The 26,875-nt window shown below is 51.6% G+C and overlaps 4 protein-coding genes across 4 annotated transcripts; 2 read left to right on the plus strand and 2 right to left on the minus strand.

The window, feature by feature from the left end:
- Positions 1-1,461: 1,461 nt before the first annotated feature.
- MIND_01352000 (uncharacterized protein) lies at positions 1,462-3,190 on the plus strand (the record flags this gene model as incomplete). Its single annotated transcript, XM_037369952.1, has 2 exons — positions 1,462-1,707; positions 1,760-3,190. The coding sequence occupies exons 1-2, from the start codon at positions 1,480-1,482 to the stop codon at positions 3,188-3,190; spliced, it is 1,659 nt and encodes a 552-aa protein (XP_037213508.1). The 5' UTR covers positions 1,462-1,479.
- A 7,486-nt stretch (positions 3,191-10,676) lies between these two features.
- Positions 10,677-11,943, minus strand: MIND_01352100 (uncharacterized protein; the record flags this gene model as incomplete). The annotated part of the gene is made up of 5 exons (XM_037369953.1): positions 11,661-11,943; positions 11,563-11,606; positions 10,925-11,514; positions 10,805-10,867; positions 10,677-10,749 (listed from the first exon to the last, which is right to left on the minus strand). Exons 1-5 carry the CDS (start codon positions 11,905-11,907, stop codon positions 10,677-10,679), a joined length of 1,017 nt encoding a protein of 338 aa, XP_037213509.1. The 5' UTR covers positions 11,908-11,943.
- A 6,586-nt stretch (positions 11,944-18,529) lies between these two features.
- Positions 18,530-19,493, minus strand: MIND_01352200 (uncharacterized protein; the record flags this gene model as incomplete). Its single annotated transcript, XM_037369954.1, has 2 exons — positions 18,530-19,210; positions 19,272-19,493. 2 exons carry the CDS (start codon positions 19,491-19,493, stop codon positions 18,530-18,532), a joined length of 903 nt encoding a protein of 300 aa, XP_037213510.1.
- A 405-nt stretch (positions 19,494-19,898) lies between these two features.
- Positions 19,899-21,002, plus strand: MIND_01352300 (uncharacterized protein; the record flags this gene model as incomplete). The annotated part of the gene is made up of 5 exons (XM_037369955.1): positions 19,899-20,079; positions 20,136-20,179; positions 20,230-20,756; positions 20,812-20,874; positions 20,930-21,002. 5 exons carry the CDS (start codon positions 19,899-19,901, stop codon positions 21,000-21,002), a joined length of 888 nt encoding a protein of 295 aa, XP_037213511.1.
- Positions 21,003-26,875: the final 5,873 nt, after the last annotated feature.

Consider the following 26,875-nt stretch of genomic DNA (forward strand, 5'->3'; position numbering starts at 1 on the left):
ATTGTAAGCAAGATCCTAGGGCTACCATTAGGAGGGCGTTGACGGATCTGTGATGGCATGGGCAAGAAAAGGGGGGGGTTGTACGCTAAACAGAGACAGACTAAAAACATCTCCAGGGGCTGAAGGAGAGGTTCCCCTGACATCTCTCTGAAAATAAAAGATGGGTGATCTTTCTGGACACACAACCATCATTGATTCTGATGAGATCAATGATGGCAATGATAATGGTGATATGTGAGATATGTCCTTCTTGCTTGGGACACCCCTGCAGAAGTGCACAGGTAGGACCATGAATTACGTATGGCTACCATTCCTAAAGGCCATCATTGCACTCTTCAGGCTCTCCAGCAAAGCGGTGCAAGACAACAGCAACTTCTAAGCCAGAGAAGAAGGATAGCTGGATCTGGGAAAGTATTGCATATCACATCATTCAAGGCTGAAAGTAAGTAGTAGTTTAATCTATATATTGTTCCACCTCTGATGTACCTAAAGGCATCTGTGTTCAATGGTTCTTAGCCAAGTCTGAGGCATTTCATTCAATGGATTGAGCAGTATGAGTGTAAGCACATAATCACATTGAGCTATGGCACACAATTTACGGTTTTTGCTATGATGCTTAAATGTGGAAAAGATGGGCAGAGTATTCATCTGCTCAACCAGGTGCTGCTATTTTTGCAAGCACCCAAGCAGCAATGTTTAAGCGGCTGGGTAATCACGTGGAGACTATATTCTGAAACCCAACCTCTAGAGCAACCAAACTCCAGAGCAAACATCTACTGGACTGATGTCATATCAATTGAAGATCCTTATCTCTCAGATTGAACATAGTTGAGACTTGGAGAGATTATTTATATGGATGGATAAACTGGTATGCTTGCTCAACTTAGGCTTCTGATGATCTAATTATATCTTCAGGGCATCTAGCAGACATACTGGTCTTGGTAAATCATGATTGTCCTCTTGAGGTTGAAACCTAGGGTAGCAAATCTTAAGATGTCATATATTGACTCTTAAATCACAAAATTATATATTATATAATATTATTTGTTTATTATTCATTTTAAACAAAAAAGCTTAAGTTTAGACCTTAAGATCATGGCAGCTTAAGATAGGAGAGTGGCTAGGCCAAGCATATCTTAAGATAAGCTAAGCCAGTTTATGCCTAAAGGAGCAATGGGTGAGTGGCCGCAGTGTTGCTTTGGGGGGAGGTGCCCAAAGAAGATTAACCAGAGGATACTTATACATAAAACATGTTATTCCGAGCATTTGCTAAGGTTATCTCCGCCACACGTTGGAAAAAGCATGTTGGAATCCAAGTTTTGCTTGGACAATTGCTGCCTTCTCTCTTCATCGGCACATACTTATAAGCGTGCCAAGTCCAGGGTCGAACGAGTCCGGAGCCGGCCAGATCGCTATCTCGCCATCTACGCGAGCGCCGACAGACACCGCCTCGCAGCTTACGTCTTGCTTCCTGCACCCATGGCTCCGTCCGCGGCCGCGAGCCCGCCCCCGCGCTGGTTCACCACGCGCGGGACCGCGAAGCTCCCGCCCTTCCCCGACACGTGGCCCGCGGCTCTGTTGCGCCTCGCGCGGCTCGGGGCTGCGGCCGGAACCGGGCCCGGGGAGGCCGGAACTGACGAGGGGCGGGGAACGGATGGCAGCAGAGAAGCCTTTGTTGGTATAGTGGAAGTTTTGGAGGCTGTCGAAGTGCGCCGCACTCCCTCCCCATTCCGCCGTCCGCTGATCCGGCATTCTGCAGACGATTGCCAATGGAGACGCGCGCACTGCGTTTAAACCGCTGGGCGAAGCGCTCCTCCGCGCCGCACAGGCCCTGCAGGACTCGCTCTCAGCCGGCCCGGAGGTCGCCGAGTTCGTGGAGCTGCTCGACGCAGTGCTGCTCACCGTGCGCGCCGCACAGACCGCCCCGCGCCCGCCACGTGAGCTCCGGAGGGCGTTTCGTCGGCGGTCGGCGGCTGAGGGGCTGGCACCAGTGTGCAGGGACTATAAGATGAGGGTGGACGAGTTCGAGCGGCGGTGGGTGGAGGCCGGAAACAGGCCGACGGATCAGGAGGAGGGGAAGACAGCCGGCCTAGGGGATGAGGCCGAATACGGAGACGAAGAGCTCGACCCACTCGCGGCACAAACCGCCGCCGCACGTGCCCTCGAAGCCTCCAGCGACCCCGCTGGCGCTCTTCCACTATACACCGCCGTCCTCGCTGCCCACCGCGCCACACACGGCCCGGACAACCCGGCCACGCTCCTCGCGGCGGAGGACGCCGCCCGGGCGCACCGCGCGCTGGGCGAGCACGCCGCGGCGAGCACACTCGAGCAGGATGTGCTGGACCGGCGGGCGGCGGCACTCGGGCCGGATCACATGGACACGCTCAGGGCGGCGGAGGCGCTCGCCCGGACACGCGCTGCACAGGGGGATTTCCACGAGACCGAGCGGCTTGAGGCAGACGTTCTAGAAAGGCGGACAAGGTTACTCGGTGCTGAACACGCGGATACCCTGAGGGCGGCGGGCAACCGCGCGTCCACGCTGCACGCACTGGGCCGGTTCGCGGAGGCGCTGGTGGTCGAGGAGGACGTCTTATCTCAGCAGACGCGGCGCATCGGGCCGGACGCGACCGACACGCTGGTTGCGGCGGCCAACCTCGCGAGCACGTTGCGCGCGCTCGGCCGGCTCGTTGAGGCGCGCTACCTCGAGGAGGACGTCCTCCGGCGGCAGCGGCGCCGGCTCGGCCCGGACGCCGACGAGGTGCTCCGCGCAATGGGCAACCTGGGCAGCACGTGTTCCGTCCTGGGCGACTATGCGCGGGCGAAAGAACTGGAAGAGGCGGTGCTACAACGGCGGACAGAGACGCTCGGGCCGGACCACCCCGACACGCTGCTCGCGGCGGGCAACCTGGCCGCCACCCTCCACAATCTGCGGCGCTTCGCCGAGGCGCAGCGGCTCGAGGCAGAGGTCCTGCAGAAGCGCACGAAGCTGCTCGGCGACGAGCACCCGCTCAGTGTGCTCGCCGCGGCCAACCTGTCCGCGACCCTCGTGCAGCTCGGCCGCTGCGACGAAGCGCAGGCGCTTGCGGAGGGGGTGTTGGAGAAGCGAGCGAGGTTGTTAGGTGCAAACCACCCCCAGACGGAGGCGGCGCGGGTGGCGCTCAGGAAGACGATCAGGGAGGTGCTGTGGTAGCATATTTCTTTTTTTATTGACTATGGACTGTAATCTACATGTTGTAAAGTGCCAATTTGGAATCTTAATAACTCTTGCCGCACCACTGGCAAGGAAGGGGTCGTAAAATGATTAATCCTATATCACTGGTGACTGGATACACCACCAAAGCAATCTTGCTCTGTAGACTGACACCGTCATCCTTCTTATGGTTCAATCCAAAGGGTGCGCATATGTGTTGATCTATCCGGACAGAAAATATTTTGCATCATGTTTAAGTAGTTTGATTTTTTCAAGAATACCGGCATGAGTGGACCTACTATACACCCACAAAGCCCTGTCCCATCCTCACACTTTTGGGAAATTGGTGGTATGATCTGGTATCATAATATTGTATGTAATGCCACCAAGTGGAATAGTAAAGATATTGATAGTTTTGGTTTAGTCAATTTATAAACTATCAGCACCTGACATATGCATATGTATACTCAGGAGCATTACAAGAGCAATATTTAATACCAAGGGTGATTATGTACTGTTTTGATCAATTCAGGATGTCATGGTCATATCCAATTTTTGTAAACACTGGCAATATTTCTTTCTTAATTTTTTAAGATTTTTAGGTGACTTTTGATTTCATCAATAGTAGTGATCCAGCCAAAATAAATAAAATAGTATGTTATGGTTGTCTAATATTGAGAAAGATCTGTTGAGCCTATGGCTTAGTAGACCCACTGTGTAGTAGTAATGTCCCACCTATGTTCCTAGAAAAGCATCTAGACACAGAATTGATAGTGTCATCCCTCTTCTGATATTGACGCATTTTCAATCAATTTAGCAGGACTATGACCCGTGACCATTTGGCTGAAATGTTCAACTTGGCCTGTAGCTAAATTCTGTGTGACATATTACCTGATTAGGGAATTCCAGTGTGCCACAGAAAATTTAAGAATCTGCACACTTTGAGACCGAAAAAATCAGGTCACAGCCAAAATAATTCAGCCAAAAAATCCAATATGACCATGACCAGCAGAATTGAATGAAATGGGCCAGTACTTGTGAAGTGCAGCCACTGCAATAAGGTGCAGATAGTGCTAGCCATTATTCTATTATGATTTATTATTATGCCCTACTATATTATTATCATTATATAGTGCTTGGTGGCCAAAACCAATATTATAATATTCCATATTATGTTATTGTTATTATGATGGCTTTAGTATAATATAGAATTCTGGTAACTTGGATTACAGCCCCCAAAAGCTTGATACAAAACCAGCTTGTATACTAACTAGTACTAATAAGTACTATTTCTTTTTGTAACCTAGTATTTATGTACTGTTGGCAATAATACTAACAGTTGAGGAAGACTTATATATCCAATCAATAACTAGGGCATACTTAGCTTGAACAAACAACACACTTTTCACACACCCTGAATATTGTAATGTGGTCACATTTCCAAAACAAAGGCAATTCACTGCAGATATGTCACGGATAAGACCCGGCCTGTCCACTCTGGTGCTGGTGTCGGGCCACCGCGGGCCCGTAACATGCAGCATGTGATGACAGGGAACATGCGCCCCAGTAGGAGGAACACACATATGGGAAGCACGTGACTGAGAACGACACGTCGAGCTGTTGCTGAGCCCAACTCGACACCAGGGGACTGGGGAGGAGTGCTAGGAGGTTAGGAGTAGCGCCTGGCCCGCAAGGGATGTACGATCGTCCCCTCTGCGGCCAGGAATGGGGGCGAGGAGGAGCAGGAGAGGCCAGGGCGTCCGATCACCCCCTTTGCGGGCCCGCGTATATAATGCGCGACACTGTACCATGTACTCTATCGCTTAGATCGTCTGAAGGACTACCTTTCTCCATGCAAGGAGGTGCCAACAACTCATCAGGCCTGACACGATGTTGAGCAGCCAACGCGGCTGAGCACGGAGATCGCGTCAAGTCAGCAATATGACATCAGCACGCCGCAGCATCACGCGCATCAAACGCGTTCACGCGCTCGACGGCGACGCGTCGCCGGCCCACTGACTCATCGGGCGCGGCCCTGGAACTCGATCTGACTTGCCCTCGGAGTCATTTCATTTCATTTCTAGTATATAAAGCCCTGTATTTTATAGTTCAACAAGTTTTTAGCACCCTCGCTTTATGATCTAAGTGTCCGCCGTCCTCGTATATGTCTTCCCGCGCCCTCATCATTGCACTCGTGTCCCTTGCCGCCCTCGCCTCTACTGCACACTCATACAACACATCCATCCCTGCCCCTTCCCTTTGTCCTGGGTATGGTCTGACCCTCGCACATACTTACAGTTGTTGGACACTGGGAGTTGTGATGCTGATCCTTTTGGGGTTAGCTCGCGCTCTAGAGCTCGTTTGCAGCGCATCAACGACCCGATTCAAACCTTCGACCACCAACATTGATGAGGGACTGAGTTAACGGGCCCTTTCAGTTTCAATCTACCCCGCTCGCTCTGCTTGCAGGCCCGACAATCCGTCTGTTCCGGGCACGTGTTCTTAGGAGAAGTCCTTGCATGGCCCGACCTGCAGTCTGACAAGATATGTGTTTGAACACAACTAACAGGGGGATTTTAATAAGCTACTATTCTAGACCATTACACAATGTTGCTGCTGAACCATAGGCTGAAAACCAAGGATGAAAATAAAGTTTATTGAGACAGAATCATACATCATAATATATTATATGAAAATTATAATATAATATTTCACATTATTATTATTATATTATATTATGCCGCTGATATGATTATATTATCATTACATATCTGGCATGGTAATGTCATAATAGGCCAGCACTAGGTGCAGGAGCTCACAGTGGGCATATTCAAGCTGCTTAGTGTAGGCCACCTGCAGACAAAAGCAGTACGTGTACATAGCATTAAGGAAAATAATGATACTTATAGGATGGCAAAATGAACATGCTTTTAAAACCATTATTTCTGCATTATTCCTCACTAATACCATTGTAACTAAATGGCAAAACCATGTTAACATCTCAGAAGACTGAACAAATAAACACCAAGCACTCATAATCCTAAATACACCAATGCCTGGGGTAGAGCACGGGTCAGGGGCAACCCGCATAGTTTCAGGATAGGGTCTGTCAGGGTCAGAGTATACCAATTTCTCGGCCAATTCCGGACTCTTTCAGGGTCAACCTGCAGGCTCCAATAAGCTGTTGTGATTTCAACATTTCCTATCCAAACATGATTTTTGTGAGGTTTTAAGAGACAAAAAATCATATGTGACATATGTGACATATGTGACATATGACATATGAGTAAACTGTATTAAGTATGTCTAAACTCTTGAGGAATAGGCTATGTATGCTATGTCTGAGCCAATGTCACATAGCAAAATGTATGCTATATCGAAATTATTGTTCCAAATATACCTTCTGCTTCCATGTCTGCAACCCGTGGGTAAACCCAGACCCGGTTGGACCTATACCCGGAAGGGTTAGGGTAAGTCAGGGTCCAGGTCAGCCTTGTTAGTAGGAGAATAATTTACCATCACAATAACCGATGACATAGCAATACTATGTGTTTACTAGGCAAGAGCTATTGCACTAAACATAACTTTCCCAGCCTTAAAACACACTGATTATCACATGGTTTTATATTCCAAATTAAACCAATTGTCAGTCAATATAACTACTATCTCCATAAATTTAGATAGCAAGGTCCTCAAGTAATGTCTCCCTATACCAATAGTTAAATCCTGCCATACTTGCTCTGATTACCACTTCCATCATTATCCAGATCAGGAACAGTGCCCATCTCAATATCCCCATCCTTTGCCCCAGTTCCTGTGCTACCCTTCAGCCCCACTTGGAATTTATTGCTATTGTACCCTGTCATTGAGCTCCCCAGAGTGCTAAGATGATGACTAGCACGTAGGGTAGAGATATGGGAGCCCATGCTAGAGACACCTGCATGGTCAGTGATAATTGTTGTGCGCTTGGAATGGGCAAGGACAATAACAATAGTTGGATATATGCCCACAATAATGCTTGAGCAGTAGTCAAACATGAGCATCAGGATAGAGAGTGCTCTGTGTGATTCAACTAGATTCTCAACACTGGGTGTATCCCCAATGGTTTGGATGAACTATTGGAGTTGGTCAAGAGCCACAGTAGGAATGGAGAATACATACAAAGAACAAGAAGTAAAAGAAGCCAGTTTCAACCAAGACAAGAAAGATCTGTTCAACTCTGGTTTTTCTTGCTGATTTTCCATCACCATGCAAAGGTGCCATCCTTTGGTGGTGGCGCCTGTAAATGTTCAGATACTAAACATAGATAGATAGATAGAGCATTAAGCCAGACTCACCATGCGGTGATTCCAATAAGAATAGTTGCAGCAGCAGTAGTGAAAGCCGGGAGAATATATGTAATCAAATGGGCCTTCCTGCAGAGTGGTGGGTTTGTAAAACTGCCAAAGACAATGTCTGAGCCAGTGGCATTTGCCGTACAATAGGTGAGCATAATTGTAGCAACTGGGCATGGTAAGTTAAACATTTTGTAGCAGATTATCTTACTAAGAGTGCCAAAGAGACATATTCCTGGAATCACAATCATCCAAGGCTTCATATAAGCCTTCAACATCCAGACACGGTGAACAATGATGGCATCACCAATCAAAGCCTGTCATAAGATGTAAATAAATAAGACCTAGAAGAAATGTAATAGATTTTGCTCACCATCCAACCATAAATTGCTGCCTGCCATGTTGCCACTTTACTCTGAAAGTCATATACAGCATCAAGTTTGTCCTCCAAAGCTGCTTCAGGTTGCTTGATCAACACAAATTTTGCCTCCCAGATAAAGCTGGTCAGATCCATAGCCCAAAGAATGATTGCCAGCATGAACAAGATAGTAAGGACAGCCATGGTGTAGACATAGGTCCGAACATGTCTTGCGTGATGGCCTCTGTCATTTTGGGAAATATTCAGAATTGAAAAGTGGATTTGAAACAGATTCACACACAAGAGAATAGTAGCTGCCTTGTAAACCACGGCAGAATATATTGCTGCCATAAGAGAAAATAGATCAGATTTATTACTAATCATAAAGCTTGGTTGATTATGCTACTCACCCAGCATGAATGTCTCATTTGTGATTGCAATAAATTCTTGGTACCAGTCCCTGCCAACACCCTGAAGGGTCTCTGCCTCGTCTGGTGTCATTTGAATTTGCTGAGTAGGGGGAAGATTAGATGCAGTGAAACTGACACAAATCGTCACCCGTGCATCCCCATTCGCATGTCTTTATATTGTAGCACAGTCTGCTTTTATTAAACCTCTGCTATTACAATCGATATCATGATCATGATTATTGTCAATGTTGGGATACAAGTAGCCGTTGGACATGTACATAAAGACAGAGAAGAGGTACTATTTCTGAGAGTCTGGGAAACTCTTGGCCTCTTAAACCGTATGGCAATTATTATAGTTCAAGTTGGAACATGGAGAGTTGTCAATCAAGAGCATTGGATTATTATGGTGCATATCCCTGGCAGTCCTAGACTAATGTTGAGGTAAATTTCAACAAACAAAAAACAGCATTCTGGTTGGTGGTGGTCGTACCGGTATATCTTTTGTGTTATCTCTGTTGCGGAGAAACAATCCTGAACAGCAGCCATCCCATGTTGAAGAACCATGGAGGACTTCAACAGCAGGTCGTCGATGACAAGCATGGTTTCCGAGCCGCACTAGGATGCACTTTTGCGAGTTGGGAACGGAGAACGCGTGCCGGGCCGGGCGGCGGCGCTCCGCCGGACTGTACGATGGTCGGAGGTGAGGTGCTATTGTGGGTTGATCACACGGAGAATTGGCACGGTGTCGCATTGGAAGACGGCGTTGCGATGTCTTTCGATAAGATGAGTGTTGGGAGTTCTTCCAGATCCCGCGATGACGCTGCATCGGAACCGAGCTGCCAGTGATCACTCGCAAAGACTGATGCAAATGCAAGTAAACAGAAAGCGGAATGCTCTGTATCGGGATTCAACGAGAGCTTGACACCAGAAATCGACCGAGAACGTGAGCCCGGGCCGCCCAGATGTCGAATATAACAGCCAATGAGCGCCAAACAAGAAGTCGAGCCAACTTCGCTGAGGCTTGACGCGCCACTGGGCAGTTGTTGCCAACGTCGCTGGCAGGGGAACCTTCGCGTCGGGATCGTTTCGAGTTGAGATCGTTATCCACAGCCAATAAGTAGCCTGTGAGCGTGCAAAGCGAAGTCGGGTTTTGCAGGGTTTGGCGCCACAGACGTGAGTGTGGATAAGAAACGAGATATCTTTGGAATCGAGGGAAAACCACGTCCCGGTACCGGTTCCCATGATAACTTGAACGAGACGCGATATTGATGATCCTGGTCCTCCGAGTCCCTCAGGCTTCCGAACAGCCTCCAACAGTTCACGGACCATAACCAGATTATCTCCGCCTTCCAATAGTTCCACCTCCTTAACTAAAGAGCCCCACCTCGAATCCCTTTCCGGGAGCCGTTGAGCGGCAACAGTAGTGAAGACCTGTTTGACCGACTCGGAGTCGGCGAGACCAGCCGTTCACGGCAACTTCACGTAGAAACGCTCCGACCTAGCTGGTGCTTGGTATCGTCTTCCAGTACCAGTCTCGCAGAGCTTTATGACTCGGAGTTGCCACATAGCTTCCAGATCCTCTTGCGAGTGAGAATGAACGACATGTCCGCGCGGGCAAGGGTATCGGAGTCCGTCCGAACTAGCTGGCGAGACGTACCAGTCTCATTTAAAATTTTCACCTGCTAGTACATAGTAGTACTAATGAGCGCGTGAGCAGAACATGCAAGAAGACGCACATCGGCATAGTCAAGTCCGAGTCAGGTTTGGAAACGCGAGGCACCCGGCGCATCGATGTCTGTCTGTCAGAACTCAGCCTCAGGCTGTGACCAGGGCGGGCTGCGGCCGAGGATGCGTGTTCAAGTTGGATGCGAAATGTTCCGTGTCGTGCGCTTGACCGTTGGCGTACAAAGGGCAGGTAGCGACTGTGACGTGTCTGTCGAATGCGTCGGAGTCGTCGCTGACTCGTCGGCCGGCAGTCTGCCGAGCACTCTGGTTGCGGGCAAGAGTTGAATCTAAGCACTGGCAGGCGCGTCGCGAGGAGCAGACGGAGGACAGACGTCTTTCCACGACACGCTGCGCGCTGTCCTCCGCGAGGGTGAGCCAGTAGCAGTGTCGCCGCCGCACCGGGCCGGGGGCCGGGGGCCGGGGGCCGGGGGCCGGGGGCCGGGGGCCGGGGGCCGGGGGCCGCGTGGGCGGAGATGCCGAGGAGGGCGCTGGCGAGGAGGAATGAGTTGCAAACCAGGAATACTTACTGACTTGCTTCCTCAGTTCAATCCCTGTTCGTTTCCAATGACCAATTGCACGTCTCTAGGACAAGTCTAGCTCCAACTGCAGCGCGGTCCCAAGCAGACCTTTTCTCTCTAAATCCCCCGTCTCCGCTCCGCTCACGACCCGAACACAACATACGCCTTGAGATGGCGGCCCTTGCGCTCCACCTGCGTGAGCCCCTCGTAAACCCTGCTCACACCTGAAATCAGCGACCAATCCACCCAATAAACACAGGCACACGCACCCACCATGCACCGCGTCGTGCAAAGGCATCGAGCCCTCCACCGTCTGCACCTCCCGCGTCGCGCTAAGTAATAAAATCTGCGGTCAGCCTACGCATCACAAAGGCACGGGGAGCACCTACGCCCGCTCGAGCGCGTCAAATATGTCGCGGACAGTAATGCCCTTCGGGTTCTCCACCTTGACATCCACTTCCGCTTCGTCTTCCGTCTCCGCGATCAGTGTGGCGGTGTAGACTGTGGGTATCGTCGCGAGCTCGTCCGCCGCCGCGTACGCCGCCAGCTCCTCCTTCTCGTCTTTGTCATTCTCGTCCTCGTCGCCGTGGAAGGCGTCCATGAACGACGCCAGCTGCAGCCCCTCTCCGTCCTTGTTGCTCTTGGCATCGTCGTCGGCGTCGTCATCATCGCCATCATCGTCGAGGTCCCCCGCGCCCCGGACCCGGGCCGCGTTGTAGGCAAGGAGCCGCTGGAATGCCTCGTCATCAACCAGTGCGTCATCATCATCCTCGTCCTCGTCCTCGTCGAAGCCGCCCACGACGTACGTCACGCCCTGCACCATTGCCTCCACGGGCGTCGGATGGGCGGCGAGCACACGCCCGCCCGAGCCGGGCACGGCGGCGAACAGCTGTAGGGGCTTCACGTGCAGGTACACACACGGCCGCGGCGCGCCGGCCCCGCCCAGGCTGTACGACACGAGCAGGACAAGCGGGTGGAACTGGGGGGCGTCAATTGGCCAAGGACTGGAAAATAAATAAAAACTGACCACAACAGGCTCGCTCCCCGCAACGATCTCCGCCGCGTCCACGCCTTCAAAACGCCATAAGCGTCAAAAGCATACCAGCCGGCTCAAGCTCAACGCACCGACATCAAGATACACCCCACTCGCCCGCCTGAACATCCTTGTCTGCAGCCCCGGGTCGCTCTCCACCATCCGCTTCCAACCTTTACACACGCGCTGCGCGCCGAGCAGCACGTCCTCGTATGGCAACTGCGCCAGGATCCGCGCGAGCAGCTCCGGCGGGAAGTCGCCCGGGAACGTGAATGTAGACGCCGGCGCGTCGCCCGCGTCGGCGGGCGCTTCATCGCCTTTTGAGGCTGCACGGGGCATCGAGCGTTTTTGGGAGGTGGCCGTTTGGAAGCAAGGGATCGCGTCACGCACTCGCGTCACAGTGATATGAAGAAAACGTGAATCGTCACATCACATGCACCGTCACACCTGACAAAAACAGCACACTCAGAGAAAAAAAGCACCATCATGTTCACTCAGATTGTCAATGCTACCCACTGGCATGCAATTCCCAGTCATGGAATAAAAGTTCATTAAACCCCTGAGTCCTTGATATGACTTGTGAGGCCTTCCTTCCTGCTGAGCCTGGAGCCTGGTCCAGTAGGCCATGGACAGCCCACAGCACCCTGCCAGCTTACTGCTACATAATGGCCCATGAAAGCAATAAACTCATTGACTTGCAATCTTGATCTATATACAGATTTGACAGTGTCACTCTCCTCTGGTTTAACACCAAGGGTGGCTATTTGTATGTGAGGGTAATGCACAAAATAAGTCTTGTTATTTTGTCAAAAGTACATGATACTATGAGTTATCAGCTACCAGTGCAGATACATAACTTGGTCTGTCAACAATGACACATGCAGCATCACACTTCATCATATTGTCTCCATATCACCATTTAGAAGAAAACCGGAGAATTTTCGATTAAAATTTTAATAAGGGTAACCATTAGCCAATAAAGGGACACCTGATTTGTTAGGGGAAAAGATTCAGAAAGCCCCAATGGATAAAATAGCAATTTTGACAGAAAAAAAAAAAGCAATCAATATTATAAATTTATAATACAAAACAGCTCTGTCAGGGGAGCCTCCCTTTTGGCCCCCCACAGATGACTCCAATTCTGGTCCAATTCCAATTCCGATTCCAGTCCGACCCCACACTCAGCCCACGCCATCATGAATCTGTCAACGTACTCCGACAGTTGCCCTGGGACCTGGCCTGCGATGCTGCCCAAGCCTTCTGTGCCTGACAGCGGCAGCTATGGGCAAGCAGTATATAGTCAGCTACCTGGCAGGCAGACCCTTGGAGTTTCTTCTCTTTAGATCCTCTCCTGCTGGGACCTTAGGCTAGCTGGAGATATGGGCTTATCTTTTAGAGGTGATGGAGATCAAAGGCCAATATGTCAAGAAGTGTCGCAACAAATTGATGTCACGCTTCAGGTTAGCAACGGGTTACCACACACCATCAGCCTCTCTTAAACACTGTTCCACTTGAGACCAAACCAATTTTGAGAAGAAAAAAACACATATAAGCTATCACTACTATATTACACGTAAATTCCAAATTTTTCACAAAATAACATGACGGTGGTGGAGATCATCCACGCGTCTGATCAATTGACATTTGTTTGGCTATGGGAGAAAAGTGTTACTCAGTTGTGACCCGAGTGCTGGCGATAATAAGCCGAGCTCCCAGACTGGGTACGGGATTGAACCCGGTGACACCGAGCAGGCCCTCAGTAAACCTGACAGTTCATAGTGGGTACCAGGCTACACAGGTGTTATTGTTACTAATATGAGATTACAATCAATAGTATCATGCCAGTCACAAATGTCACAAAATGTCACACTGACCTTATGCAATAACACACGAAATGACTTAGAGCCTGGGGTCCCAGAGATATTGCAGTTTTATAGCCCCCTTTATTGCAGTATAGGTGTCACACACAACACCAATTCAGAGGATGCCAGTTGGCCAGTGAAGGCAAGCAAGAAGCACCGTGAAAAGATATCGTAAAGATGATAGGGGTCAAGTGGCAGGGGCAGTGACGAGGGGGGGTATGGACTCGTACTCCGAGCCTGAGTCAGCACCAAACCCGGCAATCTTAACCGGTTAATCGGATGGTCTGAAGGAGGCTGAGGCGGGGTTCCCCTGACAGTGAGCAAAATCTATCATATTTTTTCTAGGTCTTATTTGTATATATCTTATGACAGGCTTTGATTGGAGATGCCATCATTGTTCACCGTGTTTGGATGTTGAAGGCTTATCTGAAGCCTTGGATGATTGTAATTCTAGGAATATGTCTCTTTGGCACTCTTAGTAAGATATCTGCTGCAAAATGTTTAACTTACCATGCCCAGTTGCTACAATTATGCTCAACTATTGCACGGCAAATGCCACTGGCTCAGACATTGTCTTTGGCAGTTTCACAAACCCACCCCTCTGCAGGAAGGCCCATTTTATCACATATATCCTCCCAGCTTTCACTACAGCTGCTGCAACTATTCTTATTGGAATCACAGCATAGTAAGACTTCTGTACTTATGCTCTACTATATATGTTTAGTACTCACATCACCCTAGGAAGGATTTAGCTACTGGTATCAGGAGACACTAGTTAAGGACCTTGCTATGTACATTTTTGGAGGCAGTAACAGCTAGCTTGACTGACTTGGTATTTCAAATATGATAATACTGTCATGATTGATTCAATTTGTATAAAAACTAAAGTTATGGTTTTGACATTGTCCTGTATATTCTATGCATCCATATACTTTCCCTGACTGTAGTAGGTCAAAGCTAAGTTTGATTTTGCAGTCATTGTATCTGGATGGTCTGCACCAAGAATTTGGAGATGTTTTGCAATTAATTGCTCCTGTATAGCCTGTGCATCTGTATACATTCCTTGGCTGTAGTAGGTCAAAGCTAGGTTTGAATGTGTAGTAAGTGTATGTGGGTGCTCTTCACCAAGTAGTTGAAGAGATTTGGCAGCTACCTGCTCCTGTATAGCCTGGGCATCTGTATACTTTCCTTGGCTATGGTAGGTCATAGCTATTTTGGATTGTGTAGTGATTGTATCTGGATGGTCCTCACCAAGAATTTCAAGACATTTTGTAACTACCTTCTCCTGTATAGCCTGGGCATCTATATACTTTCCTTGGCTGTGGTAGATGTCAGCTAGGATTGATTGTGCAGTGATTGTATCTGGATGCTCTTCACCAAGAATTTCAAGACGTTTTGCAACTACCTGCTCTTGTACTGCTTGTGCATCTGTATCCTTTCCTTGGCTATGGTAGGTCAAAGCTAGGTTTGATTGTGCAGTGATTGTATAGGGGTGGTCTGCACCAAGAATTTGAATACGTTTTGCAACTACCTGCTCTTGTATAGCTTGAGCATCTATATATCTTCCTTGGTCATGGTAGCTTAAAGCTAGGTTTGATTGTGCAGTGATTGTACCTGGATGGTCTGCACCAAGAATTTGAAGACGTTTTGTAACTACCTGCTCTTGTAGAGCTAGTGCATCTCTATATGTTCCTTGGCTACGGTAGGTCATAGCTAGGTTTGATTGTGCAGTGATTGTACGTGGATGCTCTGCACCAAGACTTTGAAGACGTTTTGTAACTACCTGCTCTTGTAAAGCCTGTGCAACTGTATACTTTCCTTGGCTGTGGTAGGTCTCAGCTAGGATTGATTGTGCAGTAATTGTATCTGGATGCTCGGTACCAAGAATTCGAAGATGCTTTGCAACTACCTGCTCTTGTAGAGCCTGCGCAACTGTATACTTCCCTTGACTGTGGTAGGTCTCACCTAAGATTGATTGTGCAGTGATTGTATCTGGATGCTCTTCACCAAGAATTTTGAGACGTTTTACAACTACCTGCTCTTGTATAGCTTGTGCATTGGTATACTTTCCTCGGCTGTGGTAGGTCAAAGCTAGGTTTGATTGTGCAGTAATTGTAGCTGGATGCTCTGCACCAAGAATCTGGAGAAATTTTGCAACTACCTGCTCTTGTAGAGCTTGTGCATCTGTATATCTTCCTTGGTCATGGTATGTTAAAGCTAGGTTTGATTGTGCAGCAATTGTATGTAGATGGTTTATACCAAACATTTTAGCACATTGTTCAACACTCTCCTCCTGCAAAGTCTGTGCATCTGTGTACTTTCCCTGGTGCCAGTAGCTTACTGTCAATGCCAGTTTTGATTGTATTGTCTGGAGACCCCCCCTGCCTACTGTTCTTTCACATGCCTGAATCATGTGCAAACCTAATCTAGCAGCATCCGCATAGTTTCCTGCTATCTCCTGTATATCTCTGAATACCTCTTTGAACTCCCAGGGAATATTATTGAGGTCCATCTTGATCCTTCCTATATGAACCTGCAAAGTGATGTACTCCTCTATAGTTTGACTGCCAGTGCCAGCCATTCCCAGCAGAGTCATCACCATCATCTCTGTCCTTCTCATATGCCTGATCCGGAAGCCAATCCATTCATGGACTAAAGGATGCATAAAGTACTCAGCATTCCTTTTTCCAATTAGTGAATATTGCTGTATCTCATTGAGCAATGATGCAAAGGCAATGTCATCCCATTTCCCCTCCTCAGTCTGAAAAGAAGACAAGAACCCTATAGTAGCATCCAATTTCCATATGGCTGGTGGAGGCATCACACTATAATAAAGCAGCCTAGTTTTCCCAGACAAGAAGCCCCATAGATGAAAATTTCTTTGTGGCAAGATGCTCTTAGGCTTATATCCTGCAGCTCTTTCAAATATATTTGCTGTGATTCTGTTATAGTGCATAAGAGAACAAATCTCTAAAAACTCCTGTGCAAGCGGAGAAAGCTGATCAAAGCTGATCCTCCATGTTGTCCCTACTGTGTGTCTGTAGACTGTTTCTTTTTCATCTGGCTGTTCATTCCACAAAGTCAACTTCTTTCTTTGATAGATGTGCAAATATCCTGAAGGATTATCTTTTAATGCATCATTCTTCCTGATGTATGCAGCAGCATGTGCAATAGCCAGAGGAAAGAATTTGAGCTCCTAGATTTCAAGTTTATCACTCATTTGAACAATTAGCATTCATCTATACTTTACCTTCACAATTTCCTGTGCAGCTGATGCATCATTGCTCTGGGATAGACTCAGCAGTAATCTCACAGCATTATCAGGTGACATGTCAACAATTTCAAGTGCCATGCCTGTAGGACCTGTATGAGTGCGAAGCTTTGGGTTGCGTGAGGTGATGAGGATATTCCCATGAGCACACTGTGGAAGTGCACTCCTGATATCCACCAAGGTATCAGCATTATCAAGCAGAATAATCCACTCTTCCTGTGAATGTGTCCTCAGCCATAGCTTGGCTGCATCTACAGTTCTGTCAACTGTTTTGACTCTGGCAATCTCCAGATAGCCTGCACGAATAGTGTCTTCACTAGTTGCATCTATGTAAAACTTGTCTCTGAATCTAGAATACTGGTTAAATAAAAGCCTATTATCATTTTTGAAAGCAGATTCATACTGTGTTCCTGAATTTGAGATGTATTGCAGGGCACATTCTGTTTTTCCAATGCCACCTAGACCATATAGTAGACCAATTGTCTGCTTCTTGGGAGTATGGTCTGTTGAATCTGGGTGTCCAAAATAGTCTTGAAGTTTATCAAGAATGTCCTGGTGTCCCACAAAGAATTGTGAGGGTGGTGGGCATCCAGAAAAGGGTTCATCTAGTTCAATGTCATCAAATATCATCAATGTTCATTGTCCTCACTCATTTGCTGTCTAGAAGAATGTCAATAGTGGTTAGTCCATATAAACCCATCAATCTTACAGTTCACTGGGAGATATTGCTGTATTGACAGTAGCATTCCCGATATTGAATATAGGTCCTGCTCCAGTGCCTCCTGAGCCTCCAGTTGCACCCCTGCCGCCGTCTCCACCAATTCCACCTAACGTCCGGGTCAGCTGCTACTGCACTGGTAGTATGACCGCCAGTTGGCCACTGGCATCATACCGGAAACATGGTTGATTGTCAAGTACTCTATACTCATTGGTGCTGCTGAAGTTGTTTGTGGTGCACTCTCGGAAGAAGGGATGGTTGCAATGTGGCGGGCCTGGGGGGTCGTTTATATATCACACAGTTTCGACAGCCTGCAGACAGACTCAGATGCAGGTCGTTCCCAACGTGTCTTGACGGCCCGGGAGAAGTTGCTCCACAGGTTGTATGATCGAATCAGATCGATCCGTGCCGCGCCGACAGCGCGTGGCAAGGCAAGGCATCGTTTGCTCCTGGATTCCTCGAAGCTAAGAGCTAATATGAGCTACGACTACTAGTAAGTACTACATAGCGCTACAGATGTGTTAAATTAACCGCGGTAGTAGAATTTCCTGGGATTTTCCTACCGGAGCACCTCCCTAATCGTCTTACGCAGCGCCACCCGCGCCGCCTTCGTCTGCGGGTGCGCCGGTCCGAGCAACCTCGTCCTTTTCTCTAACACGCCCTCCGCAAGCGCCTGCGCCTCATCGCACAGCCCCAGCTGCACGAGGGTTGCAGAGAGGTTCGCCGCGGCGAGCACACTGAGCGGATGTTCGTCACCAAGCAGCTTCGCGCGTTTCTGCAGGACGTCCGCCTCCAGCCGCTGCGCCTCGGCGAAGCGCCGGAGCGCGTGGAGGGTGGCGGCCAGGTTGCCCGCCGCAAGCAGCGTGTCGGGGTGGTCCGGGCCGAGCGTCTCCGTGCGCCGTTGTAGCACCGCCTCTTCCAGCTCTTTCGCCCGCGTGTAGTAGCCCAGGACGGAACACGTGCTCGCGCGATTGCCCATCGCGCGGAGCACCTCGTCGGCCTCCGGGCTGATGCGCCGCGTCTACTGAGATGAGACGTCCTCCTCAACTACGACCGCCTCGGCGAACCGGCCCAATGCGTGCAGCGTAGACGCGCGGTTGCTCGCTGCCCTCAGTGTGTCCGCGTGCCCCGGCCCGAGTGTCTGCGTCCGCCGTTGGAGGACATCTCTGCCTCGAGCCGCTCGGTCCCGACGAAGTCTCCTTGGGCAGCGCGGGTCCGGGCGAGCGCCTCCGCCGCCCGGAGCGTGTCCCCGTGGTCCGGCCCGAATGCTGCCGTGCGCCGCATCCTGCTCGAGTGCGGTCGCCGCGGCGTGCTCTCGCAGCGCGCGGTGTGCCCGGGCGGCGTCCTCCGCTGCGAGGAGCGTCCCCGCCGCACCGGGTCCTCCGGGCCGTGTTCGGCGCGGTGGGCAGCCAGGAACTTGAAGGCGGTGTACAGCAGCACTTCTTCGTCGTCGTCATCCCTTCCAGCAAGCTCCCCATCCTCCTGATCCGTCGGGCTGCTGCTGGCCTCCACCCACCGCCTTTCAAACTCGCCCGCCCTCATCTCATAGTCCTTACACACCGGCACCAGCCCCTCCGCAGCCGACCGCCTACGAAATGCCCTCCGGAGCTCGCGCGGCGGGCGCGGGGCGGTCTGCGCGGCGCGCACGGTGAGCAGGACCGCGTCGAGCAGCTCCACGAACTCGGCGACCTCCGGGCCGGGTGAGAGCGAGTCCTGCAGGGCCTGTGCGGCGCGGAGGAGTGCCTCGCAGAGCGGTTTGAACGCGGTGCGCACGTCTCGATTGGTAATCGTCTGCAGAATGCCGGATCAGCGGACGGCGGGGAAAAGGAAAGGGAAAGGGAGTGCGGCGCACCTCCACGGCCTCCAAAACATGCACTATACCGACAAACACCTCTCTGCTACCATTCGTTCCCCGCCCTTGGTCAGATCCGGCCTCCCCGGTCCCGGCGGCAGCCCCGAGCCGCGCAAGGCGCAGCAGAGCAGCGGGCCACGCGTCGGAGAAGGGCGGGGGCTTGGCCGTCGCGCGCTTGGTATACCAGCACGGGGGCGGGCGAGCGGCCGTGGACGGAGCCATGGGTGCAGGAGGCAAGACGCGTGAGGCGGTGTATGTCTACGCGAGCGCCGCTCGCGTAGATGAGTAATGATCTGGCCCTGTACTTAATCTGGATTGAATGGATTCCCCACAGGCTTCTGTGCCGCGAGTTTTGGACTCGGCCCTCTGCACGCTGCTGCCAGAAGCCGTGGAGCAAAATGTCTACTTACAGCAACTTACTTACTTACTGTGTTTTTATGTCTGATTGACTTTTGTTTGGCCTTGGTTTGGCCCGCACGTCATGTGGCCTGCACGTGGCGAGCGGTCCTTTAGGCGACGTGACGCGTGTGACGCGCTCTCTCTCTCTTCGACGCGTTCCGGCGAAAACCCACTCGGATGGCGAAGCAAGCCAAAACGACGCAAGTTGACTCTGTGGCATTGCCGACTATGGCGTTCCCGGTGGACTTCCCGCCGGAGCTCCTCGCGCACATCCTCGCGCAGCTGTCATATGACGACGTGCTGTTCGGCGCGCAGCGCGTGTGCAAAGGGTGGAAGCGGATGGTGGAGAGCGACCCCGTGCTGCAGACGCGGATGTTTAGGAGGGCGAGCAAGGTGTATGTCGATGTCGGTGCGTTAAGAGACTGGTGTTTTTTGTGTTTTGAAGCTTACAATGTTTTTCTGAAGGATTGGACGAAGCGGAGATGGTGGCTGGGAGCGAGCCCGTCGTGGTGCGTTTGCGGTTCACTGTTATTTCTATGTTTGACCAAATCCCTTCCAGTTCCACCCGCTTGTGAACGTTGTCTCGTACAGACTGGGCGGGGTGGGTGCGCCGCGGCCGTGCGTGTACCTGCACGTGAAGTCCCTCCGGCTGTTCGCTGCCGCCCCTGGCTCGGGTGATGACGATGACGAGAAGAATGACAGCCACTGGCATAGCAAATTCTTCCTTCCGCCCGACGCCTCCGCGGAAGACATCGCCGCCAACGCGGCCCTCATGGAAGAGCTCGATAATTATGACGATGACGGCTTCAATATTAATCCCACCGACCAGGACAACGACGAACTTGAAGCCGCGTACATCATGGGCGGCCTCGACGGCAACGGCAACGTCAACGACGACGATGACAAGAACACAGACAAGTGGGGGGAGCTGGCGGCGTACGCGGCGGCGGACGAGCTGGCGACAATACCCGCGGTCTACACAGCCACGCTGATCGCGGAGACGGAAGAGGATGCAGAGGTGCCTATCGAGGTGGAGAACGCGAATGGGATCACCGTGCGCGACATATTTGATGCGCTCGAGCGGGCGTAGGTGCTCCCCGTGACTCTGTATGCATGGCTCACCAGCGGTTTTGTTCGTTAGCGCGACGCAGGAGGTGCAGACGGGGGAGGGTCCGATGCCATTGCACGACGCGGTGCACGGCGGGTGCGTGGTTTGAAATACTTGTGTTTATTCGGTGGGGCTGATTCGGGCTGCACAGGTTTTACGAGGGGCTCACGCGGGTGGAGCGCAAGGGCCGCCATCTCAAGGCGTACATTTACTTCGGGTCGTAGGCTGACCTCAGCGAGGAGAAAATGAGGAACGGGGGGAAGAGAAAGGGTCTACTTGGGACCGCGATGCAGTTGCCGCTAGAGTGTTGTTTAATTTGTCCAAGAGACGACAATTGGTCAAAGGATTGGAGATGGTTTGGTGTGACAATACAAATTTAATGAATGGAAAACGATATGTTTTTGAGGTTAGTGGCTTAGCATTTACTTGTATAAGTTGTATTGTAGAGGTTACTCTGTAGAGGAGGGACAGGTTGCTTGCAATTAGGTACTAGGTCCAGTAGCTCTCCGATGGAGGCATTTACTAGCCTGAGTACTGTAATACAAACAAACAAACGAATGCGGCACCGGGATGTCCCATTGAACTAAGCAAGTATGCATCCCTGGCTTGCGATGGCCCTAGCTTTAACTGCGGATTTCCAGGGACTTCCCTTCATGAGCGTGGCTATAAATCCCATACATACAAGTCCCTTTTCTCCGAGTCCCCCGAGTCGCAGATGCACCTTCCTTACCTCCTCGCCACTGCCACCGCCCTCCTCGCAGCCTCCGCCCCCAGCGTCCATGCCCTCCCCGGGCCGCAGCCCGGCCCGCCACCGCAGTGGGTGCAGTGGCACCACGGCGCGAACTGCACCGGCGAGGTGCTCCACACGCGGCCCGCCCCGGCGGAGAACCACTGCTACTGGCTCGCGCGGCCCGCGCCGAAGAGCAACACCGCACGCAGCATCGCGTGGGTCGGCGCCCCGGCCCGCGGCATCGAGCTCTTCGTCGCCGGCGGCACGCAGGGACCGCTGCGCCGGCGGCCCCGGCGTGGTGTATGCGGCGCAGTCGGGGTGCGCGACCGCCCCGGACGGGTAAGCGCCGGCGGGGGGTTTAATAAGCCGGAGTTTGGCTGACGTATGCACAGGTTTGATTGGGCGAGCTTCTTCTGGCCAAACTAGACTCCGAGGCCGGGCCGGCCGGGCCAACTTCGTGGTACCTACTGAGAACAGAGTTTGAATTGTAGTTAGGGCAATCATGATGACCTGATTACTTTGCATCAATACATTTAGGAAGTATGCAGAAGATAATCTTAGTCTATCATCATGAATCAATCTATGCACCAGTGGGTTTAATGCTACACATGATCATATATGTTATTTCCAAGGAGTTGTTTTACCATTTTTTTTCTCCAAAGTGCTGCATTTTTTTTTTTTACATGCTTATCCCTGAGAAGACTTTTAGCAATTTTTTCCACACAGTTTCTTCAGCTGTATAATGTGTAATGCCTAACCACTGGTGGCCTGGCCCAAAGAACACCATGTGCAGCGGCGGCAGCACGTTGTGGCTCGGCGCCGCTGCTGGCCCCACACAGCATCGAGCTCAATTTGTGTCCGGCAGCTCTGTCTGCTACGAAAAAGCCGTGCGGTAAACCTTGAACGAGTAGGTTCACCTATGCCCTTCTGCAGCAGTACTTTCTTAACAATTGAAAAAAAAATATGATGTAAAACTTGTTGCTCATGGCAGATACAGATATGATCCTGTTTGGATTTGAACCCAGAGAAGACTAACACTGTCGGCAGACAGACTAAGTTTGCTTTTGTCTCTAAGTATCTATGTATCTGCACTGTAGCTGTTCACTTCTGATATAAAGTAGGGGATGTGGGAATGGGAAACCTGCACCCTTATGAATGACATCAATTGATGACATTCACAACAAGATTTTGGGTTTAACCTTTGAAAAAGAATATATTTTATGTATTTTGTCAGGGGAACCCCACTTTGGCCTCCTTCAGGCTGTCCAAGCACATCCCAGGCATGTCTGACTGGCGTAGAGATGGTGAGGTTTGGTTTGGTTCAGGTTCGGGGTATGTTTTTGTGAACACTGAACCTGAACTTTGGTTCAGGTTCAGGCTTTTGCTGAACTCTGAACTGAACTTGGTGTTCAGGTTCAGGGCGGTTCGGTTCGAGTTCAGAACATGTTCGAACTCTGAACCTATGGTACCAACTTAAAAAATTGCATTTGGTTGACTTTTGTGCCTATTTTTGCTCATCTTTGTGCTCAACTTTTTCAGAGTAGTCCCTCTTGAGTCCCTCTCCTCCTTCTCTCCACTAGTGGCACTGACTAGTCAGGAATACAAGGCTATTTGTCAATCTGGGCCGTCCACTTATCATCACTCCGGCCCCACGTTGACACTCCCCGATATTACCCGAGGCTGATTGACAGTCCGGCAGTTACTTCCGGCTCGCCAACTACATCCCCATTTGCCAAATTGGTGATTCATTGGCCTAGAGCCGGGTGTTCCGGTGCCTCCAGCGTTCAGCGTTCAAAGACGTTTGGACCAGGTTCAAGTAAAACCACCACTGGCCGAACACCGAACTGAACTTCAGATTCAGGTTCAGCATTGCGCTGAACTTCGAACCTGAACACGCGTGGGGTTCAGTCCAGTTCAGGTTTGAACCGGAAGGCCGAACCGGACCCCGCCATCACTAGATTGTCACTGGCGCCCCCCTCAGACGCTCTGACCTACCCTGACCATCATCCATATAATCACTGATCCATCAACACCATCCCAACTAGGGCTCAGCACCGTATCCATAGCCATACAGCATACGTACACGTACGTACGTTCGTATGTACATACATACAGACAAAGGGTCTGTACTGTGGAGCTCCAAGAATTGACCACATGGTCCGTATTGTATCCGTACCTGCAGGCTGATACAGTGATGGGATCACCGGGCGGCTGTCCCAGCTCCCTGGGCCATGGATTTGCAATTGGTGGCTGGTGTCCACCTGCCAGCGGAAACAGTCAATCTGCTCGAAAATGCATGCTTAGCATCACCAAGGCCATGATACACAGCCGGTCTGCCTGACGTAGATGGCCGCATCCCGTACTGCACCATAAGGCCGGCCACTGTGGCAGCCAGTGCCTCATCCGTAGTGCCGTAAGCTCTGCATTTGGTCTGTATAGCCCGTAAAAGGCCCCCTCCTATATACGTACGGTGCCGAGCCCTAATCCCAATGATCACCTGGGGACAAGACCTGCAACACCGCTCAGGCCTTCTGTGCTCTACAACGGCTGTTACGAATGACTGGGTGGACCTTTAGAGTTTCTTCTCTTTGGATCCTCGCCTGCTAGGTCAGCCCTCCTGCACTGTCTACTTGATTCAAAAAGGTGTATGGTAAGTTTACAGCATAAGGTCAGCCCATGTGTAGTAGATTATTGTCTGTACGCGTACCTACAAAAGGGCCATCTGAAAATTTCCTTTTCAGGCAATCAAGTGCTTAAACCCTATGGCTTATGTAAGGGCTTAAAGCTTAATGAATTTTGGAGCCCTAAGTTGAGCATCACTGCATTGTGCTCTAAGCAGAAATATAAGACTGCAATGGTTTATGTTACACATCACACTGCCAACATTATATAATTTTTTGTTATATGTCACACAGATTTCAGGAAGACTATGTCCACAATTGTCATAACATGGGATGAATTTGGATCACATGCTGTAAGTAATGGTTAGTACTAGGAACATTGTTTGCTTGAGTGTGAAAATAGTACAGAAGTGGTTCAAGTTCAATGTTATTTGTCAAATTTCATAATGATGATCAGAATAACTGGCCGATATACACCAGAGTACTTATCGGTTGAGGAAGCGGCGAATCCATCGTTTCGCGACGGCCAACAGGCCGGCCGGCGGGGCTTCGCTGGTCCTGTCCGCCTCCAGCAGACCAGCGGCGGAGGCACGCGAACGTCCAGCCAGGAGCGCGGCTGTGACACTGAGATGAGCGAGGGCACTAGCAACAGGAATACATACCTGTTTTGGCGGCGTACACCGCGTCGGCGGCCTCCGCAGCCTTCCGCCGGCGTTCAACGGACTCGGCGGCGATTCTAGAAGACGCGTCAAATGTCGAAATTCAGGACAGGCAACTTCTTCAAACAAACCGTTCGATCTGCTCCTGCTCCTCGAAGAACAGCCGCGGGTTGCGCAGCTCCGGGCCGACGCGGGTCAGGTCATGCGTGACGTGGACGGTGAGCATGTCGCGTGGCGGCTCGGCGGCGTACAGCAGGTCGAGCAGGAACAACGTCTCTTCCGCGTCTTCAAGCTCAGCCTGTTGATCGGCTGACAGCGAGCTGCGATCCGCTGTGTCGGCCTCGAAGGAGAATCGACCGGAGCCGCACGAACGAGCATCGGCGTCAGGGCCCTCGTCCAAGTCCAGTACGGCCGGAGCCTCCGGGTCGGTCTCGGTCCCGGCGCCGGCGTCTACGCGATCACGTGCGGCGATCTGGGCGCAGCAGTCCGCGTCGAGCATGTCGTTATGCCGGTGCAGCTCCGCGTCGGCGAGCGCGTGCTGCACGGGATCGTCAGCCGCGAACTTGATGGCGCATCGCACTGGAACGCGGAGGAACGCGGAGAGGTGGCAATCGGTCCACGGCAGCCCGGCGTCTGGCCGGCCCGCGAGCCGCAGTGGCTCCCGGCCGGCCGAGTGGGCGTGAGAGGCGGGCGGAAGCGGGATGGACATCGCTGAGGCGATACCCAGCGCGGGAACGTCGGGCGGCACGCCCTGCATCACGAACTCGATGATTTCTTCGCGGAAGACGAGCCCGGCGTGGAGGTGCTTGCGAGACTGTCCGACCGCCGTCAGTAGCCGGAAAAAAGAACAGAATATAGAAAACCACATACCCCTGGCACCAAGACCACATATTCGTGGAACTCCACTTCCGCCGCAGCGGCAATTGCCTCTGGATCGTCCAGGTACTCCAGCGACGCGACTGGGTCGATTTTAACGACAGCAAAGGCGCCGTCTTGGGGGACGATCAATTTCGGGGTGGCAGCCATGAAGGAAAAAAGAAACAGATTGCTGGGGGTGGGTGGAGTGTGTTAACGACTGCCCGGTTGCGCGCCGTTATATCCCTGTGGCCGTCAAGACAAAGAGCAATCAACAAAGCGTCAATGTCTTTGTCCTCCGCGCATCACTCCCTTGTCTGATCTGTGCCACCTGGCGCTTTGATCATCAACGCGCCCATATAGCCCAGCGACCGGTCCTGCTGGCTTCCCTTCCCTCCCTCTGCTTAGACTTCAAGTTCAGCCCCCTCCATGGCTTCCGATCTCTGCCTCAGCTCCGTTTGTTGGCCGGACATCAGCGCCGGCAATAGCAATACGCAAGTCAAACCTCCGCCAATCAATCAATCTCCCATAATTGCTGCCGCCGACCTTCAAATTGGCGACATCATCGTCCTCCGCCGCGAGATCCCGCTGCTCGCCGGCTCGGTGAACAGCTTTCTCACGGTCACGGCCGACAACGCGAGCCTCGCGCCGTCAACACGATCCTTCCTAGCGTCCGTCTGCGTAGCTTGGCAAGCACCGGGGTGCACAGAAGGCAAAGCCTTTCGTCCCTGCGCCGTCAGCCGCATTGTTGTGCAGCCCGATGGCTCCCGCGTCTGCTACCTCCTCCCGCTCGCGACATTCGGCGGGAATCCCCTCGCAACCGTCGCACTTGATATTCGCCGCAGTGTCGTCGAGGTGCACCAGCACGCACTTGGAGCCGCGCCGGAGGTTGCGCACGTGCACACCGCGCCGGAGTACACGCACGCCGCAGCAACTCCCCGCCGCCAGTTCCTGCTCACGGCGGAACACGGGCCGCTCCGGCTCGGCCCGGAGGACGCCGTGGCGCGGTACGCGTCCCGAGCGCTTCCTCACGGGACGTGCTTCCCTGCGCCGACGATGGCCGGTCTCGCGCGGCACGGGGCGGCGAATCGCGCGGCGTGGGAGCACGAGATGGCCGCGGACCCCGCGCTTGTGGCACGCACCGCCCGTGCGCTCACGTGTGTGTGCCAGTGCCTGATCTTGTGCCAGTTGTCACTGATGTACAATTTATGTGCAGAAGGGAATCACGGCGT

Source organism: Mycena indigotica (genome assembly GCF_014461135.1).
Source record: "Mycena indigotica strain 171206Taipei chromosome Unknown Mind.scaff0016, whole genome shotgun sequence".
Lineage (NCBI taxonomy): Eukaryota > Fungi > Basidiomycota > Agaricomycetes > Agaricales > Mycenaceae > Mycena > Mycena indigotica.